This window comes from Harpia harpyja, chromosome 1, assembly GCF_026419915.1.
Source record: "Harpia harpyja isolate bHarHar1 chromosome 1, bHarHar1 primary haplotype, whole genome shotgun sequence".
NCBI classification, from domain to species: Eukaryota; Metazoa; Chordata; class Aves; order Accipitriformes; family Accipitridae; genus Harpia; species Harpia harpyja.
The window spans coordinates 49,493,988-49,514,780 of record NC_068940.1 but is presented as its reverse complement, the minus strand read 5'-3'; the positions used below and the strand labels follow the sequence as shown (position 1 = coordinate 49,514,780).

General features: G+C 41.1%; 1 protein-coding gene across 5 annotated transcripts in view; it reads left to right on the top strand.

The window, feature by feature from the left end:
• Nucleotides 1–20,793, top strand: part of ELMO1 (engulfment and cell motility 1) — a 318,707-nt gene that overhangs the window by 286,532 nt on the left and 11,382 nt on the right. For all 5 annotated transcript variants that reach the window (XM_052792931.1, XM_052792913.1, XM_052792923.1 and 2 more), the window contains 4 exons: nt 2,367–2,530; nt 8,255–8,367; nt 16,926–17,033; nt 20,616–20,698. In XM_052792931.1, coding sequence (XP_052648891.1) covers nt 2,367–2,530; nt 8,255–8,367; nt 16,926–17,033; nt 20,616–20,698 — 468 coding nt within the window. The remainder of the gene's footprint in view (nt 1–2,366; nt 2,531–8,254; nt 8,368–16,925; nt 17,034–20,615; nt 20,699–20,793) is intronic.

Genomic DNA, 20,793 nt, shown 5'->3' with positions numbered 1-20,793 from the left:
GATCCATTGACCTTCAGGTGTTACAGTTGTTTGACCTTCTAGTTTGTCATTTCCAAGGTGTGACAGCACATTTCTTATTTGGATTGGTGTGGTCTAAGGAGCACGCTCTGAATGCAGTCAGGGAGGCGTTAATCCCTCTAAGCCGCCGGATGGCAGTCAGGAGTTCATCTTTCAGATGGGGAAGTAGCCAATTCCCACTGGCAGACCAGCTAAGTAACTCTTCAGAGGGATTTAGCTGCACATGGCCACCATCTAAAACCAAATACTTCTGTATATGAAATGAAGAGTATGCAGGTGTAGAGTACAGAATTCAACGTTGCTTTTTACCATCAATCTAAGTTTTAGAAGACTTCTTCAAATACATAGCAACGTACCTATTAGATTTGTAGGAGTGGATGGAGTGGAGCTCAGCTTTGCTGGCCCAGGTTTGCAAGATGTACCAAGAGTAGGATCTTAACTGCAAGGATGCATTCAAAGCAAGGCCCCAGCCAAGTGAGCGTAGGTAGGCTGCCTCGTCCAGGGGGTTGGAAATGTGGCAAAGGCATTTGCTGCCCACCTGAGCCAACACCTTTGAGAGAAGCATCTTGCTCCTCTTGAAGTAGATCTCTGGGGTGGATGTAGTCCCTGTAGTAAAGAAGGAGATTATCTTCAGTTCTTTAATTGCTTAGTTTCACCTGCTGGACACAGCTAAAATGAGTGCTTAATTCACATCTGAGAATGAAGTTGCATCTCAGGAAGCAAAAATAGAAAACATAGTGCAGAAAATGAGTTAGAAGACTGAGGCAACACATGTGAAGCAATGAAATATTCATGTGAAAAGAGAAATTTTCAGAATGATTAGGGAACCTCTGGGGGGCTGAGCTTCTGTTTTAAGATACATGGTGAAGATGAAAGAATAAAGGAAAACTAACAGTGCAGAAAACACTTTTGACCTCTGTTTGTGTAGCTGTTAATTTCTGTCACACCTGCTTTGATACCAGGGGGGTGTTACCATTTCCTACTGTTTTTTAGCTGTTGGATTTGGATGGGATGGGCCTTTCTAAGTCCAATAAACTGTTTTTTCAGCCAACTTAAGCACAGCATCAGATAAATATTTCAAAGTGTGTGATTTGCACCAGCACCAAGGAAATGAGTGTGGAGAGACAGACAGTAATCTGTGATATATATTTATTTGAACTAGAGCCAAGCAATTCCCCTTAGTTAACTGTGTCTCAGCAGTTTTCTCCTGATAAAATAATTAATATGCAGATAGCTGTTGCCCAGCTATCCTTCACTCTCATTTTTTGGTTTGCATACTTTATGGCATTGCTTCAAAAGCAATCCGGTAATATCCTTGGCAAATTGGTCTCTCTCCCCTGACTAATGGTCTCTTTTAGCAAGTTCTCTTTCCTTTACTGTGTATGGCCATAATGTGCCTGCAGTGTAAGGCTCTCACAGAATCACAGCATGGTTGAGGTTGGCAGGGACCACTGAAGGTCATGTGGTCCAGCCCCCCTGCTCAAGTAGGGCTACCTAGAGCCAGCTGCCCAGGACCATGTCCAGATGGCTTTTGAGTGTCTCCAAGGATGGAGGCTCCACAACCTCCCTGGTCACCCTCACAGTGAAAAAGTGTTTTCTGATGTTCAGAGGGAACCTCCTGTGTTTCAGTGTGTGTTTCAGTGTGTGCCCATCACCTCTGGGCATAAGGAATAAGGGAAGTAACAGGCCACAGTTCGCAGCTTTGTGCCACTGCCTTCTGGTCAGGAGAGCAGCTCCAAGACCCAGCAGGAGAGCTGTAAGACCTGAAAAACTCTCTGCTGTCTCTCTTGTGAGCAGTTAGACGGGCCCCTGTAGCTTGTGCACTTCACCTGGATTGAGCTGGCGGAAGTCAGGATGTGCATCTGCGCTCTCAGTCTGCTCCTTAAGGACTTCACAGCTTTTTTTCTGCTGTTACGAGTCTGGTGGTATATGTGTGCCTGTCCCCGACACGACGGGAGCATCATCTCGGCTCAGAATGTGGAAGAGTCACTCTACGGCTGCCATGGGCACAAAAACTGCGGACAGAGCGGGACTTAAAATCCTGTAACCAGCAATTGTAATTTAGCTGTCTAGGGAGACAGCAAAGCAATAAATGACACCCTCCCCACCAACGCCCCCAAAAAATAATTTTCTTGTTACAGAGCAGATGAGCTTTTGCTGTAAGCTGTGATGCCCTGTCAGAAGTTGGCTTATTATCTGGTTACGCTACTGAAAAATTGTCGTGAGACCACATAGTACTAATCATCTTCTATACCTAGAAACCTTACTGTGACCCACAATAAGATTTGAAACAAAAACGCAGAAAGTGTTAACACAGGTTTTTCTTTTTCTTTCCTTGTCAACCGCAGGTAATGCAGGTAGTGAAAGAACAGATAATGAGAGCGCTCACTACCAAGCCTAGCTCTCTGGATCAGTTCAAGAGCAAACTTCAGAATCTCAGTTACACAGAAATACTGAAAATACGCCAGTCTGAAAGAATGAACCAGGAAGATTTCCAGTCTCGTCCAATTCTGTAAGTACTGTCTTCTCTCCCCACTCGTTTTTGCATGGAAGGATTAACAAATGTGAATGACATTTATGAGCTCTTCTGTGGCAACCCAAGGAGGAAAGCTGTCCAGGGAGCCATGCTCAAAAGCAGTAGTGCGGCATCTGCTTGAAGTGCATTACGTTTTCTTCTGCTGGGAATCATAACTTTTTCTTTGAGTTCAGTTGAACCAGATTCAGCAAATCCCTACAGGGTCTCACATGGCTTATTTGTATGAAACAATGCTTTGACATTTCCTAGCTTCGCATGATTGGGAGTCTGGTTTTGGTGCTGGTAGTGGCTTTTTAAAAAAGAAAAAAAAAAACCACCACAACGTTGTCTTCTGTCCAAGGGCCTTTAAAAATTCCAGATGTTACTTCCCTGAGTGAGACAGGGAGAAGCCCAGAAGAGGAGGAGCCAATACACACCGGCTCCACGAAAGAGTGGTGTTGTGTATGACTCTTTATGGCATTATCTTTGGTGTTAATGACAAGCAGTTACTTACATGTAAATGATAACATTCTGGTGGCTAGCCAATGGGATTCTCATTTCCTTGTTGTTTACTGCAAAGTATCAAATGCTAATATCACCACCATAGCTCCTTCCTGTTTCTCAGAATACCCTTTGTTCTGTTATATGAAAAATGGAGGCCATACTTGGCTCTGGACCATATCTGGGCTTGTGGCTGAACTGATGGCACAGGACAGATGCAGACTCCGTGGTGCACAAATGATGTGCTGAGAATAGCAGGAACCTTCTGAGATCAGCAGAGAAATGGTGAGGACTCCAGAAGCATCAGCTGAAATGTCATGAAATCCTGATCCCGTTTCAAGTGGAACGGCTCATGATTTTCCAAATCTCCTTTTCAAAGCAAATGTATAGAGAAGGGTTTGGACCAGAGCATTTCAGGATTCAGAGGCAGGATGTTCATTTTGATTTGTTTCTAAAGGATACAAATACCTAAGTACAAGCTCTGGGGACACATTCTTCCAGGGGCAGCAGGGCAACAGCGGAAGCATAAGTTAAGTAGAATTAAACACTTAAATTTTGATCATACCAATGTGGATCAAAGGGGGAATGCTTCTTTTATGTTTTCAGTGTATTAGAAGGTAGGACCTAATGCCCAATTAGAACTGATGTCACTCATAGTAATGCATCAGTTAAAAGGCTACAAATGGTTCCAGTCAGTTTTGCATCATTACACTGCTCAGAAATCCCCTGCCAATCCCCTGCAATGTTTAGTGGTTCAAAGCCGCTCAGTACTGCTAAGCTTGTCACCAAAGCTGCTCGTTTTCCCTGCTTTCCCTATGAGTCAACTGTTGAAGTATGATCCAGGCCAACTATTTATATTCTCTTGCACTATCACCTAGTCTGATGAAACTTGCCAGTGCCCTCTGCAAGCTCTTTACTTCCAGTCTCACTCTGGCTAGTTGCTGCCACAGTGCGGAGTCTTCTTCCCCATCATGGAACGAGTGAAACAGCCAACACAAATAGTTAAAAGCAACAGAAGTGTTACCAGGGTCTCATTTCAGATTCAGGACAAAGGCTAAGTCTAAAGGCTATAAAGGCTAAGTAAATCGATAGGTGTTTAAGCAATCACAACTGCATTTGCAGAGATTTAACTCTATGCATTTGCATTTTGATTGCACCCATGATCACTTATTCTTGACTGTGAAAAGAAACAGTTCTTTCATTTTCCCCTTTGATTCAATTCCCTGTACTGAACTCTCTCAAATTGCATAGATGGCACAATTGATAGAAGTACAGAATCATGGCCTCATTGTAGGGAAAGAGACTGTGAATGAAGAGAGCAATCGTGGCTGTGCTGTATATTTTAAAGCCTTGCAGATATGCTAAAAGAAATTGCGCGCAACGGTGAATGTAAAGTTGGCAGGCCTTGTTTAATTCTGCATGAGAATATGGCAATCAGATGATGGTTTTTCCTGCCTTGAACGTGATAGAAGTCTTTATTCTGATGTTCATTCTATAAAGCACTGAAGTTTTAAGTTTTCAAGCTGCTGGATGAGAGAAGCTTCAGTTAAGTTGGATTTGAATGTAAGCTGGAAAGTTTTGCCTTAGATCCTCGTAACTACAACAACCTTGTTTAGCACAGATTCTTTCTTTTATATGACCATTGTTGTATCACATGAGATTAAGTTTTTTCAATTTCAGAACAGAATCATTTTAAGATTCTGGGATCATTATTGATCATCCAAACTGCCATTCCACAACAAAATGATAAAGTATCACTGGTTCATTTTGAATAGCTGTAGAAGAAGGTGTCTAGGAATCCTGTGGGCCTGTAGAGGACCAGAGGTCTCCTTGACACATTAAATGGCAACAGAGATGGGTTAATACTGGATAAAGATCTGAAGTCCAAGTGGAGGCTTGCTGGTTAAAGGAGAGTTGATGTCAGCTAGGGAGCCATTGCTAAGTAACATCTGTGTGACAATCTGCAACATACAGGGAAATAGAGGGAAGGATGTGAATGGTTTTTGGCTTTTTATCTTACAGAGTTCTCTGCAGTGTTAGAAAGAGTCACTAATGCCTGCTCTGAATGTGCAAAGTGATTAGGAGAGGGCATAGCTACAAGCCAGAAAGATAGAAGGACAAAACACATGAAAGCAGTTCTGGGATAACTCTTCTGTTGTGTTGTAAGGATTTAAATGTCTGTAATATGCCCCATCCTGGAAGAAAAACAGCTACCAAGAAAGAGTCTTAACTATAAGCTGGAAAGGTAAAAGCTTGGGACAGATATAAGTGGTGCTGAAGAAAAACTAATACAATTTGAATAATTTAAAAAGAATTTCTAATCATTTTCAGATTTGACGAATTCAGGTCTGTTATTTTAAAAACAAGTAACTGATGTCAGTATGGCCTATAGTGCCGAGAGCAGTGAGATCAGAAAATTAGTGATCATATATATTACTGTGTGGTTCCCTCAACCCTTCTGTCTTACCAGCCCACTAACTTTTGCCATTCTTACATGACAAGAACACAGCAGGGGAACTAATAGCAATTTTTAAAGCTGCTGTCTCCTTAGACTTTCTGAGTTTGTTCTCTCTCTCTTTGCAAGGCACAAACTGTTAAGCCAATGTCATCTGAAGGACAATAAATAAAATTGTCACAAAACATATTTGCATTTATGTTCTTCCTTTAGCTCATTGTTCCTGTTTGATTTTAAAATTAGTCAGGAGGACCTATTTCTTATACAGAGATTTTTTTTTTTCTAAGCCTCCTGTCTTTAGACACTGACCCTGAGAAACTGAACTCCCTTGCCTTCAGATGGCTTTCTGAAGGAAATATAAAGATTCAAAGCAGCACATCTTTTGTTTAACTGTGTGCCGGGGTTTGATTTTTCTGCTCCATTTCTCGCACCTTGAAGTGGTAGAACTGAAACCTTGACAGTGAGGAGCACTACATGGCAGGATCACCTTGCAAAAATGTATCCGGAGTCATGGTATCTGAAAAATAGCTGAAAACCATACAAGTCAGAGTAACCGTGTGTTGGCATGAGCTGCTGAGGACAGTAAGTGCGGGTGACCGTGGCAAAGGATGGATGGACTTATGGAGTGTCACTAAAGTCCAAAGTCAGTGAAGACTGTTTCTCTGTGGAGTAATGAGTTGTCTCCACAACCTCTGTGTGTTCAAGTTTGGGGACTGTAAACCAGAAGAGAGTACTACCTCTGAGCTTCACGGTTGTGAGAGCAAATATATGCACGTGTGTAGAGGGACTCCAGCACATCAGCAAAGAGGTGGAAGGTGTCCCTTCTTTCCTACCTCCCTTCCTCCTATGGAAAGTCTGCCTTAGACAGTGAAGCACTTCAGAGAGGATTCCTGTTTATTTTTGGATTGGTTAAAAATCCTTCTCTTCCTCTGGTTTGTAAAGGGCAGATGGGGCTTTAGAGGACAGAAGAGGGAATGCTGTAAGCGAACAGTCAGATGTTAAAGTGCTGGGTGACGCGTTCATTTTTGTTTTTTAAGTAGTGTCTTACAACTATGATGTTATGATATCTTTAACACCTATTTAATTATAACCATCCAATTTCTGAATTAAACTACCTACATATCAAACTACCTAAATATCAAACTGTTGTTTATACCAATCTTGAATGTTTGAAATCAGGCCAGCTGGAGATTTAGTCTGCAGCCGGGACTGCTGAGTAATCCACACTGTATTTTAACACTGTTCTCCTCAGCCCCTCCTCCCAGCTTTTACCTGAGGAATGGGGAAGCTCATCAGCTCAGTAAAGGCAAGACATTTATTCAAGCACAAAATTCTTCTAATCAGAATATTTAACTATTCAGCATATTCATATCTTAGTTCCCAATGAGAAAACAACAGTGCTTGAAAATTTTCCTAAAGGACTAATAATATATTTCTAAAAGGTGGCCTCTTTCTATAGTTACAATGCTTTCTTGATTTTTGACAAGCTAGATTTTCACAGCTTGTAAATATGCAGTGGGTTATGCATCAAGAAGCCAAACCTTTTTGTTAATACCTGGGAGAAAGATGGCAGTTTTGTTTAAAGGCCTGATCTTTCTAGAGAGGATTTCCAGTGATTTCAGTGGGGGTCTGGCAGATCAAAGGTGTAGGAGCCAAATGAATGTGGAAATCAGCAGAGACTGGGTTCCCTAAGTTTTCAAGAGGAGAGAAATTTTTGTTGTCTCTATGGGATACCACAGCTTTGCTTCCTTTTGATGACTATTGCTGGAACATACTGCCAGACAGAATGAATTTTGGTATTACCTAATTTGCACAGCAATGCAAAATTATGGTTCTGACACACTTCATATTTTATAAATCCTCTACACATTCAGTTATTTTTTAATCTTACTAGGCTTGCTGTCGAGTTGATGTTTAAACCTGTCTTTTATGTATTCTTAATGAACCTAAGTGAGGATATAACTGATGAATTCAGACATCTGTGAATCCATGTGATGGTGTATGAAATCAAACTTCAAATGCTATGTGCATACGTTTTCTGCCTAGTTCTTTGACATGTTGAACTCTTATCAAAGTAGGATGTAGAAAATGGATTTTCTGAAGGATATATAATATTATTTCTAAATGTGCTTCAGGTTTCTGCACTCCTGGGCAAAGGTGAAGTTTGATCCTTGAGCAATCCCTAGTCATGGGTTAGTCTTCCACAAAATTCTGATAATAATGAATTAATTGAATGGCGTGGAATTAAGAGCAACCATATAGCACTGGTCATTATTTTAGCTCATTGGCATTGCTTGCTGGTTTTCATCGTTGTTTCAAAATGTGTTTTAGCCTTCTTGTGTTGTCCTAAATAATAGTGCTAGTATACCAGCAGATGATTGTGCAACAAAAGGTGACAGACCCTCAAATAAGCTTCACAGTGCTCCTACGATGAAAGAGCATTATTTGCCGCAGAAAAACCTTGTTGATGCATTATAGCAAGCATTATTTTTAGATGAGTAAAGTAAGAAACAAATTAGTGACTTGCCTGAGTCATACACTGATGTCGTAGCAGGGAGATGTCTACAACAGCGATATCCTGACTCCCATTCTTTGTTATAAGAAGAAGGGCTTTTTACTGGAGCAGACTATATTCTGACCTGGGCCTGCTGTGACTGTTGTCCCCTTCAAACTCCTTGCAGAAACGTCTCGTGAGACTCTGTCTCAGAGGAAAGAGGATGGTCTTTGATTGAATTTGACAAGTGCCTACTTTCTCTCTTCCCAAGGGAACTAAAAGAGAAGATTCAGCCTGAGATCTTAGAACTGATCAAGCAGCAACGTCTCAATCGACTTGTGGAAGGCACCTGCTTTAGGAAACTCAACAGTCGACGTCGACAAGGTACAGCTCAGACTGCCTAGTCTGGCTTTTTATTGTCACTTTTGTCTAAAAGTTGAGATGAGGAATACTACTTTTACTGGCAAGATCCTTGGTTGTAGTGCTGTCTTGACTGCTTTTACCAGGGGGCATCTGAAAGCATCTCCTAGTTACAGTTGTTGTAGGATTTCCTGTGTTTCCCTGGAACTGCTTTTGGCTTCATCACACAGATCATCTGGAACAAGTTTGACAAAAATCTCAAGCAGCAGTCTTGCACTCTGACCTGAGTATTTTGACTTCTGCCTGGGTGTCCAGGCTTCTTGTTCACCTCAGAACAAAATCTCTACCTCTGCAGGAATAGCACATGAAACTTGGTGTAGCCAGAATTTTAATCTCTCACACTTGGACCACCTTTATATAAGTGATGAGCTCATTCTGCACCCCTCCCTCTAGTACTGCCCATCCTTGGGTTTTGTCTTATATTACCATATACATTAAATATATTACGGTGTTTAAATATACTTTTTAAAAGCACTTAGATCAGTAATTTGTGTACCTTCAGATGAACACTTGATTGACATGAGAAGATTATTTTCCCAATCCTATGAGTCATTGCTCAGCGTTACGTTTACAGCTCATTTTATACAGTCAAACTCTCTACGGTTCTTTTCCCCTCAGAGAGGCACGCTTCTTTCTCTGGACAAAATAACGGGACCATAGTGTAAATTCAGCAGATTAATTACAAGTTGTATCCAAAAATTTCCCTTTAAAACCCTCATTTTGTGAGGATGCAGATTGCCATTTGTTTTCTACTGTAAATACAATATAAGTTAGAAAGTTACAAAAGCTAAGAGTAAGAACTGACAAAGATCAATATTTGAGACCTTCAGATCAATTGGGGAAAACTGCTTTCTTCACAGAGAGAAGTATTCCTGCAGTGCCTCCTTCCTTAGAAACAAGGAGGCAATTTTCCTTAATGTACGGAGGTTATTTTTGAAAATTTCAAAGCCTTTATGAAAGGGTTGAGTTGCAGAAAAATGTGTTGCAGCTTTATATTCTTTCTGTCAAGCCTACAAACACCTATGAAGCCCACTGCACAGAGTTTAGGGGAAGAGCATTAATATTCCACTGTGACTTTCTATACAGATTTCATAGGGAAGCATGATACATGTTTTCCCTTCAGCAGCATATTCATGGAGTGAAAGTAGCTAAAGTAATGCATAGTTTGTTTGGCTATCAGTAGTGAGGGTTGTTTATTTTATTCCTCTCAGAACCTTAATCCGAATGACTGAAATTCTAGGGAAGGAGCAGGGTTTGTGGCAAACTTTCTTCTTTTGGCAGATCCCCAAGAGGAAGAGAGACTGTTTATTTTATCTTAAACTGTTGTTAGTTCATGATTTATAGGATCAAAAGCTTTAAGGGATATAAACTGGTTCAAATTATATGAGTGGAGTTGAAGTTAAAAAAAATATTAAAAAAAAAAAAAAATCAACCTAATCTTCTGGTCCACAGTTGAGAAGGTTTCTATGTATCATGCCTTGGAGTGAATTGTATAGGCCACCAGATTAATTGCTTTGATGTCATATTTATAAAGGGCCAAAAAAGTTCATGATTCTTTGGAAACAAATAAAACGTGCGACCATGCCTCAAAGAACTTGACCTTCTCTAAAATACATTGGTTTTTGTCAGATACAAGCCCATTTGGAAGGGCATGTTTCCATATCCCCTTAAGAGTTGTGTGTGCTTTACCTTAGACTCCCTGTATTCCCTGAAACAGAATTGTCAATTATACCCTGGGAGGGAGGGAGAAGACACAACCATTGCAGAAGATAATGATGCATGAGGCCACCAGGACTAAACTCAGTAAGCTCTAACGCTGTGCTATCTAATGAAGAAACAAAGCATGGTTTGTAAACACAAGTATGTTTGGTGTATAAGCCATTCAATTGGGATCCTTTTTTAGGTATGTACAGTGCCTGGCACAGTCCAAACAGTAAACAGTGGCAGGTGGCACAAAGCAGAAGCAGCTGTCTTGAAATCAGCCTTTATCCTTCAAGGTCTCCTGTACCCCAGGCAGAGCAAGCTGTAAGAGCAGGGCTGTCATGATGTCAAGAACTAGGAGATGAAGTAAAGTGAATGGAGGATGTCGTGGTTTAACCCCAGCCAGCAACTACACACCACGCAGCCGCTCACTCACTCCCCCCCACCCAGTGGGATGGGGGAGAAAATCGGGAAAAGAAGCAAAACCCGTGGGTTGAGATAAGAACGGTTTAATAGAACAGAAAAGAAGAAACTAATAATGATAATGGTAACACTAATAAAATGATAACAGTAATAATGAAAGGATTGGAATATACAAATGATGCTCACTGCAATTGCTCACCACCCGCTGACCGACACCCAGCCAGTCCCCGAGCGGCGATTCCCCACCCCCCCCTTCCCAGTTCCTATACTAGATGGGATGTCACATGGTATGGAATACCCCGTTGGCCAGTTTGGGTCAGGTGCCCTGGCTGTGTCCTGTGCCAACTTCTTGTGCCCCTCCAGCTTTCTCGCTGGCTGGGCATGAGAAGCTGAAAAATCCTTGACATTAGTCTAAACACTACTGAGCAACAACTGAAAACATCAGTGTTATCAACATTCTTCTCATACTGAACTCAAAACATAGCACCGTACCAGCTACTAGGAAGACAGTTAACTCTATCCCAGCTGAAACCAGGACAGAGGACCAGAGGTTTAGCTAGTGGTACTAAACATTGGGACAGTCAGGCTTTCAGACAATTCCTGTGAACGTCCTGATAAAAATAGTACAAGTCTCAAATTCCTGAGTGTGTCTTCTGTTAGCCCTACCCCACCTCCCCATTTCCTCTCCCCCAACCCACCTCTGTGTACATGTGGCCTGTGCTACCTGGAGGTTCAGGACCCCCATCACCTGCCCACTGCTCCAACTGAAGTCACTTGCCACGGAGCATTACCAAGGCCCTTGAAGGGCTCTGGTCCATCCAGGTTGATACAGACCTGAAACAGGAATGGGGAGTGCTGTGAGGCATCACGATTTGCCTGTTATGTGGCAACCTACTTGTAAAAGTAGTAAGATCAGGTAGGAGTTTTACTTTAGTATGTATACTGCTTGTTTTACCTTTCCTATGATTCTTTTTTTCCCTTGAGACAATCCTGGAAAAAATGTCGCAAATCTGCAGATTGTACAAGAAGCAGCTGAACGTGCCCTATACAGGAGAAGCTGAAAGCATTAAATTGCCCATTTAAAAAATAATTAACAGGCATTATTTCCTGATAAAGACTCCAGAGCAAACTTCTGTTAAGCCTGTTGTTTGAACATGTGGTAGTACACACATGGTTAGTCACAGTAAGTTGAAAAAATTAACTTAAAAAAAAATGAGCAGGGAGTTTACAGAGCCTCTTACAGCCCTTTGAGAAGAGGTGAAATACGTGCATACATACTTGGCATTGGAAAGCCTCTAATCCAACAAGTGATTCATTGGGGGGGATGCTGAAGATAAAGCTGTGAGGTGTCTGTAGTCAGATCTCTGCCTTTTGTGTTTTGGCACAGGATTATCCTATCAGCAGGATCTCTCTGTAGCCAAAATTCACAAATATCATTGTTGTCCAAGCAGGATCCTTAGCACTTTCAAAGAATATATGGCCTTTCCCTTGCAAGGTTTCATAGGAGAACTGCAGCACTAAATCCTGTTTTTATTAAGCTTTCCTAATCAGTTGGAAATGAAACAGCAAATCCCCACTTTGTTCCTTGACTGTGGACATCAGCTGGCAGATAGACCTCTTCAGCTTTCTCCTTCCTTAGTTAATTCTGAAAAGAAAGGGGAGAAGACTGAAGTGAAAGCCTGCAAAGCACTTTACAACCCCAGAAGTTATTATTTCCAGTAGAGATAAGTAGCAGATAAAGGCATTTTATTGAGGATAATAGATACTTCTGATGCTGTCATCCAGTACATTTGTAGTTTATGTTGCTGGGTGCACTCTTGGAAATAAATTCCCCTTTTAGCTTTATAAAGATTATAGAGAAATTGTGTGTTGTTGAAGTGGTTTTGCAGCCAAAGATGAGGTTTCTTGAAGAGTAATTTTTGGAAGGGAAGGAAAGCCTGGTGATACACACCATTAAATTAAAAACACAAGGCACCCTGGAAGTAACCTGGAAAGAGACAGCTTAAATTAAAACAAAAAATCAAGTGAAGGCAGGTTTTCCATCTCTTGCTAGGATAACTAACTCAAACTCCTGAACCAGAATCCACACTTTGTCCTTTTTCTGCCAAACCTCTTTGCTTTGCTACTCCATCCCACCCTCTGTAGTCCCATAAAAAATAATATTCTGTGAGTACGTGACTTGCTGAGAGGAACTGGTTAACCAAATATGCCTCCAGCATTGCCACAGGTCAATTATTTGCCAGTCATTTGCAGGGCTTGCTGGCTTTCATCTAAGCAGTTAAGACCAGTTAGAATGAAAATGTGTCACTACAGTTGTATTAGAAAAAGGCAACACAACGGAAGAAAAAGGGTGAGTCCACGTACGTATATCTAAAATCTACACAAATACATATGTTTTCACTGATTTATTTAAAATTGTGTTCCTGTTGCTAAATCCATGAGGAAGATTTTCTTTGAACAAAAAACTGCTTTAGTGATCTGGAATACATCTTGGGATAAAATGTATACTCTCAGACTTTTGTCCGTGCATATCTGAGCTATTTTCTCCCCAGATTCTAACTGTAGAGCACTTCTGTAGTAACCACAGCACTTCTTTACCTAGGATAGCATTGTTAAGAGCATATAAGTCATTGGCCATTAAAGCACTTGGAAACACACTGTGTGAATGGCCAAGCACTGCGTAGCCCATCAGCAAAATGTTCTGTGCCCTACTGTTTGGTTACAGTTTTGAATATTACTCTCCTAACCAAATTGTAGCTGATTATGTTATTTGGGATTTTTTTTTTCTTTTTAACCTCATCTATAATCTTAAACAATGTGCCGCAATATATTAAACCCACTGGCTGCCCTAGCAATTATCTGAAAATCACAACAATTCGTTTGAAACCTTTTCAGGTTAAAAACCAGAATGATTAATTCTGTTTCCCAGAGAAGAATCTCTAGCACCTTAATTTGATTGCATCAGTGGTCAGTGAGCTAAAAGACATAAGGACTCACCGGAAAGTGTAAGTGATGTAGTGTCCAAAAATTGCGATGAAATCACAAGCCCACATCATCTCTAAAGACTATGGTTAGCGACAGCCATCCCTAAGCTGAGGAGGAGTTTTAGAGAGCAGGTGTAGTAACACTGGATACAAGATAAGAGTTGTAGCTCATAGAAGAGACTTAGGCTTTGGGGCGAATTTGTAAGACTGGGCCTAAAACCAAAACAAACGCCATTCCTTCCTGAACTGACAGTTGCCCCACTCCAGCTGTGCGCATACACACGGACAGATCTGCCAGCTGTGCAGTACAGGGTCTATTGAGAAATGCCTGTCCCATCTTTAAAGCCTCTTGTGGCACTTAAACTCTGCGGACTTGGGTTTAAGAGCTCTGGAGGGTTTGGACAGTAGTTTTTCTTTGTTTTATAAGCACTACTTTCTAAACATGGTAGAAAAGAGCTTTTTCTTCTGTGTATTTTTTTTATCAATTTAGGGCTGAAAGTAAATGCTGGCCACTTCCCATGTGCTGTTCTGTAATTAAAATTTCTTCACCCTTTTTGTCAGTGGACACAGTTTCATATAATTTTTATTTTGACTGCAGCATTATTTTATGCATTACTTTTCTAATAAAATTGTGTTCAGCACCTGCACTATGGTAAAATAACATGCCTCCTGTTTAAAATTGTTCCCCTCCAAGGCACTGAGATCTCACGTAAGTGGGATATTGTCTGATAAACTGTAACATCATGTGCAGCTGAAAAAAACCACCCCAGCTGGTAAGGCAGAAGTGGTTGTGGAAGCAAGGGTTACTTCCCATCACTCATGTCCTGATGGCCCTCCTTAGCCTGGCTGGTGCAGTCATTTAGTGGCTGCGGCTGAGGGAACCTCATTAGTTCCATTTGTAGGTTTCATTTAAGGGTTTTCCTCTTGACGGCAAGGCTGTGGCACAATGGCAGTTATTAGTGAGCCCACAGGAGAATTGTGTCAGACATGCTTCAAGATACTGTCTATGGCTATTAGTTCTTTCATTAACCTTGGATTATGGGGAATTGCTGTAAAAGGCTCCACAAGCCTTCAGAGCTAGGGTTTCTTCCCATAAAACCACTCCTTCCTAAAAATGAAGTAAGACATTTTCACTGAGGGGTTTTTCCCTCTTTTATTGTTGGAGCAGGGCATTGTAACAGGACTAGGGTTACCAAAACGCTATAACCCCTAGGAGGTTGAAGAGCCAAACTTTTTCAAACCCTTGCTAACACCACCAGCCCCATTTGTGCTAAATTGAAAGGAATTTGTGGTATTTTTTTTTCAGTTACACCATCTTCCTGGCCAGGTCATTGAGAAGGTAGTGAGACCATGTTGGCTTTTATTAGAAAGAATTATTTTTTTAATTTTAGAGTTGGAAAGGTATATTCCTTTGTATAGCCTAATAAACAATGAGGTTGCAGTTAAAGCTAGACATCAAAGCCTCCTGCTACAGTTACTAGAGGCTTTTCTTTAGGTGGGCAAGGTGCATGATGGTCTACCATCAGATTTAACAGGGTATATTTTTTAAGCACCAGGTTTTGATATGGTTCTGGTAGAGTTCCCTGTAAAAGGTACAAATCTAGAAAAGTTTCACACGCATCCTTCTGAAACACACAAACTGTCCAAAGAGTTGACTGTGTGTGTGCTCTTCAGGTGAGAATCTACTAAATGAGGGTTCCTGCTTGCTCTAGTTTCAAATCCCTACAAAAGCTTTGCAAGTGAGTTTTTCCTCTTGACCCTGTACTGTGCAACATTGTATGTACTGCTTACAGTCCAAGGATGCTTATATTTCAGCAGCTTGTTTTGTATGCATCACAAAATCATAATCTCAGGCTCTCTACCATAAATCTTTCAGTATTACACTTGCCTGTGAAGTAGATAACCAGAATTTCTCCCATTGTCGTTTTGGGCCTTTGCCAGTGGTTTGCAAGGTCTTTTGAAACCTTTCTGTAGAAGGAACTGCACACTCAGAAAGTGGTTTGAAGTGTGTGGGGTTTTTCCCTCAAAACATTTTTACCCACCATGACAAAGAAATTTAAAAGGGCATGCAGAAGCCCACTTTTGCCATTCAGAGCTGAATTGCCTTTCTCTGTGTTTTATTGCATTTCGTTTTAAATGGCCGGCCAAGGGACCGGAGAGTGTCTTTTAGAAAGGAGTTGGGTCTATGAAGCCAGTATTTTACTAACAGAGCCAAGAAGTCCTTCCTCTGCTAACACCCCAAACAAGCTCACATATGCTGACTCTGGTAGTTCTACAGCTCCTCCGACGTTTTATCCGAACTGTGGCTCCATTCACTCCCAGAGATTGCAGCACTGCGGGGCTGTGTCAACGCTAGCATTTCCTCTAAATTGTCCCTTAGGCTGCTGCTTGGCACAGCATCAGCACTGCCAGCAACAAGAGAAGCACAGAGCCAGAGAAGCCGTCCATCCCCCCTGCCCCGCCCCCTGGCACTTTAACATCTAGCCTTGCTCTGAGCTTTTGGAGATTGATAGCTTGGATGTAACAAGATTGTATTTTTGACAGCTTAACATTATGTGATCTATTTATTAAATAGAAGGTGCTCTGACAAGAAAGGCTAACCTTGTTCTTGCCATTTCAGAAGGGGAATTGGCAAGCACCACCCTTGCACGCTAGGCAGTGTGGTGGCCTGGCTCTGCAAAGCTGATGTTCTTTGTGGGAGCAGATTTTAAGAAAAAATGTTAAGGGGAATTATATCCTGCAAAGCAGGAGTTGGCAGGAGATGTAAATATACATCTCCTAGGAAGGGCTAGAATGTAAACTGGAGTGTGACTTGCGTGGTCACACGTATATTTGTGACCATGCAAAGCACTGAGTTATCTGCAGGACAAGGGAGTGAACGTCTGCTTTTTAAATCTTTGCACGTTTGTTATGTCCAGTCCCTCCATAAATATGGGGGTGTTCTCCCATGTGTATAAAAAGACATGAGTCATAATTTTCATAAAGTATGGGATATTTCAAATGTATCAGGTTTTGGGTGTCCCACACAAGACAGCTGGCAGGGCTTAATTTTCACATAGTGGGTGCTAAAAATGAAGCTTTTATGGGTACATTAAAGTTATCCACTCGAAGCAGTGGTTACTTTGCCAGTCTTCTGTCCATGAGGGTATATAATATCATGTAAAACTAAGTCAATTGTTTCTTGCTAGTATTTATTTTTGGAGCCAGTGACTAAGTCAATTAAAAAATGGTAGATTAATGTCAGCTTCATTGAATCAAATAAAACTACTGAGCTCTACTTTCCATAGACCCCACACATTCCTCTTTCTGAAAGAAAAAAGACAGTCCTTCCCTATAGTGCCTCATTTGAGTCAGCTTTCTCCTATGCTGATGAAGACATGTTAGTGACCTTGTTTAATGCGTTTACTTTAACAGACAAATTTTGGTATTGTCGACTTTCACCTAATCACAAGGTCTTGCACTACGGAGACTTGGAAGAAAGTCCCCAGGGAGAAGTCCCCCATGATTCCTTGCAAGATAAATGTAAGTCATGCACAAAGATTGTGCTACTTTTCCTTCTTTTATGCTAGTTCTTCTTTATAACTTGTAGTAGGTTTCTCTTAACGCAGGACATTATCAACAGCTCTGCTTACAGGGATAGAGAGCAGAGGACATTTCCTCCTGCATTCAAACACTGCTCTCCTGGTTTTGGCAAGTGTGTATTAGGACTGAGCTCAGCTCTCCAATGAGTTTATAATTCCATTCAGCTTGGAAATGTCATGCCTTTCATGGGGAGGAACACAGTTTATTTTCATTGCTCGTCTAACTGCAGATGTCAAATAAAAATACTTGGGCATATTCAGAAGCAATTCCTGTCCACAGAGACAGATGTTTCTTCTGTGGCAAACAGTCTAGTGACTGGAGGAGAAATCCATGACAGGCAGAGGTCTTTTTCATTATCGTGAGGAGTAGACTTAAAGATGACACATTGCTGTGAACAGTATTGAGAGGACCTCACCGTTACTGTGTACCCAACTGGGAGAGGACATGCCTCTGTGACAACTCCTACCAGGGGATTTGTCAGGATTGTTTTTATGGATAAAAGTAATTTTGGAGCCCTTCAGAAAGATTGTACTGTCATGATAATTTCTCCTCCGTCCTTCAACACGAGTTGTAGAGGTTTAATCTGCAGTCCTGGGAAAGTTTTTATAGTAATGGAAATAATAACCAAAGTAGTTCTGTCACCAGAAAGTGACTTCAAGCATTGAATAAGGAATAATTTCTTTTTGTTCTTTTCTGAACCTCCATTAGTAATAAATGCCATTCTTTGCATTGTCAAATTAGACATGCTTGTACAAGTATTTCAGTTGGTAGCTCCACTTCTTTCGTGGAATGGCAGAAAGACTATTTTTTCAGAAGTTGGAAGTTTTCCAGCCTGAAAATTGAGAAAGAAGAAAACCAGTGATTTAAACTCTCGTGTATATTAGTAAAACAAATAGTTGTTTCTCTTTTCTGCTCCCCCAACCTGTCTCCAGACAGCACCTTTTAAAATTTCTAAGTGCTCCCAGACGCAGTCTGGGAGGGAGTCTGTCTGATGCTGGAGCCCTGGCAGTTCACAGTCACGTTCCCTTGTTTTCATTGCCTTACAGATTGCCTCAAGGATGTTTCACGCTCTTACTGCAGTCTTGGCAGAATGTGGGACAGGGGCTCACATTGCTGCATTGGCACTGGAAGATGCTGTTTTTCTGGATGAGGCTTAGCGAAATAGCCCTTCAGTGTTACAGTAGCGTCAGAATGACAGAAGAATAATGAAGGTCACACATGACCTGCAGGCACCATTATAAGACCAGCAGTTCCCAGATTTGTTTGCTTTGAGCATGCTTCCATACTCAAACCCCTGACCCTGACTGCAAGCTTCATCTTGCATTTGTGTTTTCCATAGGCTCTTGAGCCTACTCGGGAATGTCAGGATCCCATGGGGACAGAAGGCTCCTACTTCAGAAACCACTGGGCCAGACCCACATCTTCCCTGTGTGTGCATGCCTGCTGGCAGTGCAGATACTGATGCAGTTTGAGAAAGATATGGTTATTTCATCAATATCTCAGGTTTTCAGGCTATGAAGGATATGAGATTTATCACAGTGCCACCCACAGTAGAGTTTAATTAAACAGAGTTGAGAATATTGCAAGATACAAGATTATAAAGTGGCACAATTGTTTGAAATGTGTCAGGCCAAACTGGCTTGGGAATTTTACAGAACATTTTCCAGAAATCTTCTGGTGTTCTTTGGATAGACTTACATCAAATTTTGAACTATTAAGGTTTGAATATGATGACCAGATTGTCAGCATTTGGGAGCAGGTCAACAGATGAAAGAGAATAGGCGGGTGAGAAAATGGAGGACCAAGAGAAGCAGCATAGGGCATTTTGTGTACTCCTTGTGAAGCTTGAATAACTAGTGTCTATCTCCAAAAATACATGGCAGGGGGGTTAACCTTTTCACTTCTGTGAATGTCACCCCTCTCTTCAGGCTGCCAGAGTTAACAAGCTGTGCAGACTCAGAAAACAGCTGCGTTCTTTCTCAGGGCTTTATCTGTTGTGAGCACAACACATCTGTGCTCACACCCTCCAGCATCTTGTAGTCAGCTTCTGATACCATCTGAAGTCTTTGATTCTATTTTTCCAAAGCAAGGAATAAGCCAAGTTCCAGATAAATAAAGATCAGGATGTCACATCAGTCTGTGATTTCCCATAGTAACTGCATTCAAGATTACAGAGATCAAGCATATGAAACCTGGAGAAAAGCCTTCTTGGTTGAGAGATCTAACTTGAGAAAACCCTACCTTATGCAAAAAGAGAAATTCTTTTTCTGGGCATCATCAGCAAATGGCAGGAACTCTTTCTTCTTAAGAAGACCTTTCTGCCATAGTTGCAGTCAAGTATCTCCTTTGCTTCCCAGTTTGTCCTAGCTTGCTCTCTCCTCTCAAAAATAGTATCTCTTCTTGACCAAAAAGTAGGATAGTATCAGAGACATAAAAAGTCAGCAGGGCCACAGCATGAAATGCTGAGACTAAAGGCAGGAGAGGTTGAGTAGTGAAGGGCCAAATAACTTCCATTTCTTTTAGTTTTCCATGCAAAGAAGGTCCTTTAAAAATGTCTATCATATCCCATGCTATCCATTTGACCATAGTGCAGAAGTAATCTGTAATAAAATATATAGTGTTGCTGTATCCAGTAGACGAGAAAATGCATTTCTCCTCTCCAGTATTTCCATTAGAGTTTGTAAAGAACTGGGCAGTAACAGATTTACATATTATTATGCTGTTCTATATCTATGATGCTTTTCTGCAGACCATACTGTATTGTGGTGCATATAGATTCTCCATAATGTAATTACTGTTAGGAAATTGACTTCCACTTGAAACTCAGAGAAATTTATCTTTATGTTTTAGTGACCTCACTCTGTGAGTGAATCTGAGTGGCAGCAGCTTCCAATATTTTTTTTTTTTTACCTTTTTTTTTTTCAGTGATTTCTGATCGCTTCACATTTTAAAGCAATTGGAATGAGTCGTTATAAGCCTTGGTAGTCCTTATTCCTGTTAGTACCAGCAAGCAACTAAACTGCTGATGGGAGTGAAATAAAAAACTATTTGAAAAATTCATACAGGCATTAACAGAAGGACAACAGCATCGAGTGAGGTAGGGTCCAACTTGCCCAGCATCCTCTCTCCAGCAGAGACTTCACCTGGATGCCTGGGAAAGAGCAACAACAGGGCAGGCATATTACTTTAGTAAGGCAGAAAACAATATATGTTGTCTAGATACATGAGTAGGCACAAAAAGTGTCCAGACACAGGTACCCATCTATAAGAAACACTCTTAGCCAAAGTAGTCTCAACAGGCAGGAAAAAGCATACTCAGATTTTTATCCGGATGCCTGAAATTTTTTCAAGACTTACTGATTCCTATTTTAGTCATTTTCTTTCTTACAACAGGCTAGAAATGGCAAAGGAGGTGGCAATTTTAACACATTAGTCTTGCTTCTTTTTTAAACTCTGTGGCTTTTACACACCTTGGTTATAACTTAATTTTCTGGGTTTTGCTTTTATTTCTTTTTAATGCAGTGCCAGTGGCAGATATAAAAGCTGTTGTGACTGGGAAAGACTGCCCTCACATGAAGGAGAAAGGAGCTCTTAAACAAAACAAGGTATGGTTCTCAAACTGTTATGAACACGCACCCTGCAGAATACAAAGCTTGTCAACTCAACCTTCCCTGAAGTAATACAGGTATTTTCATTCCAG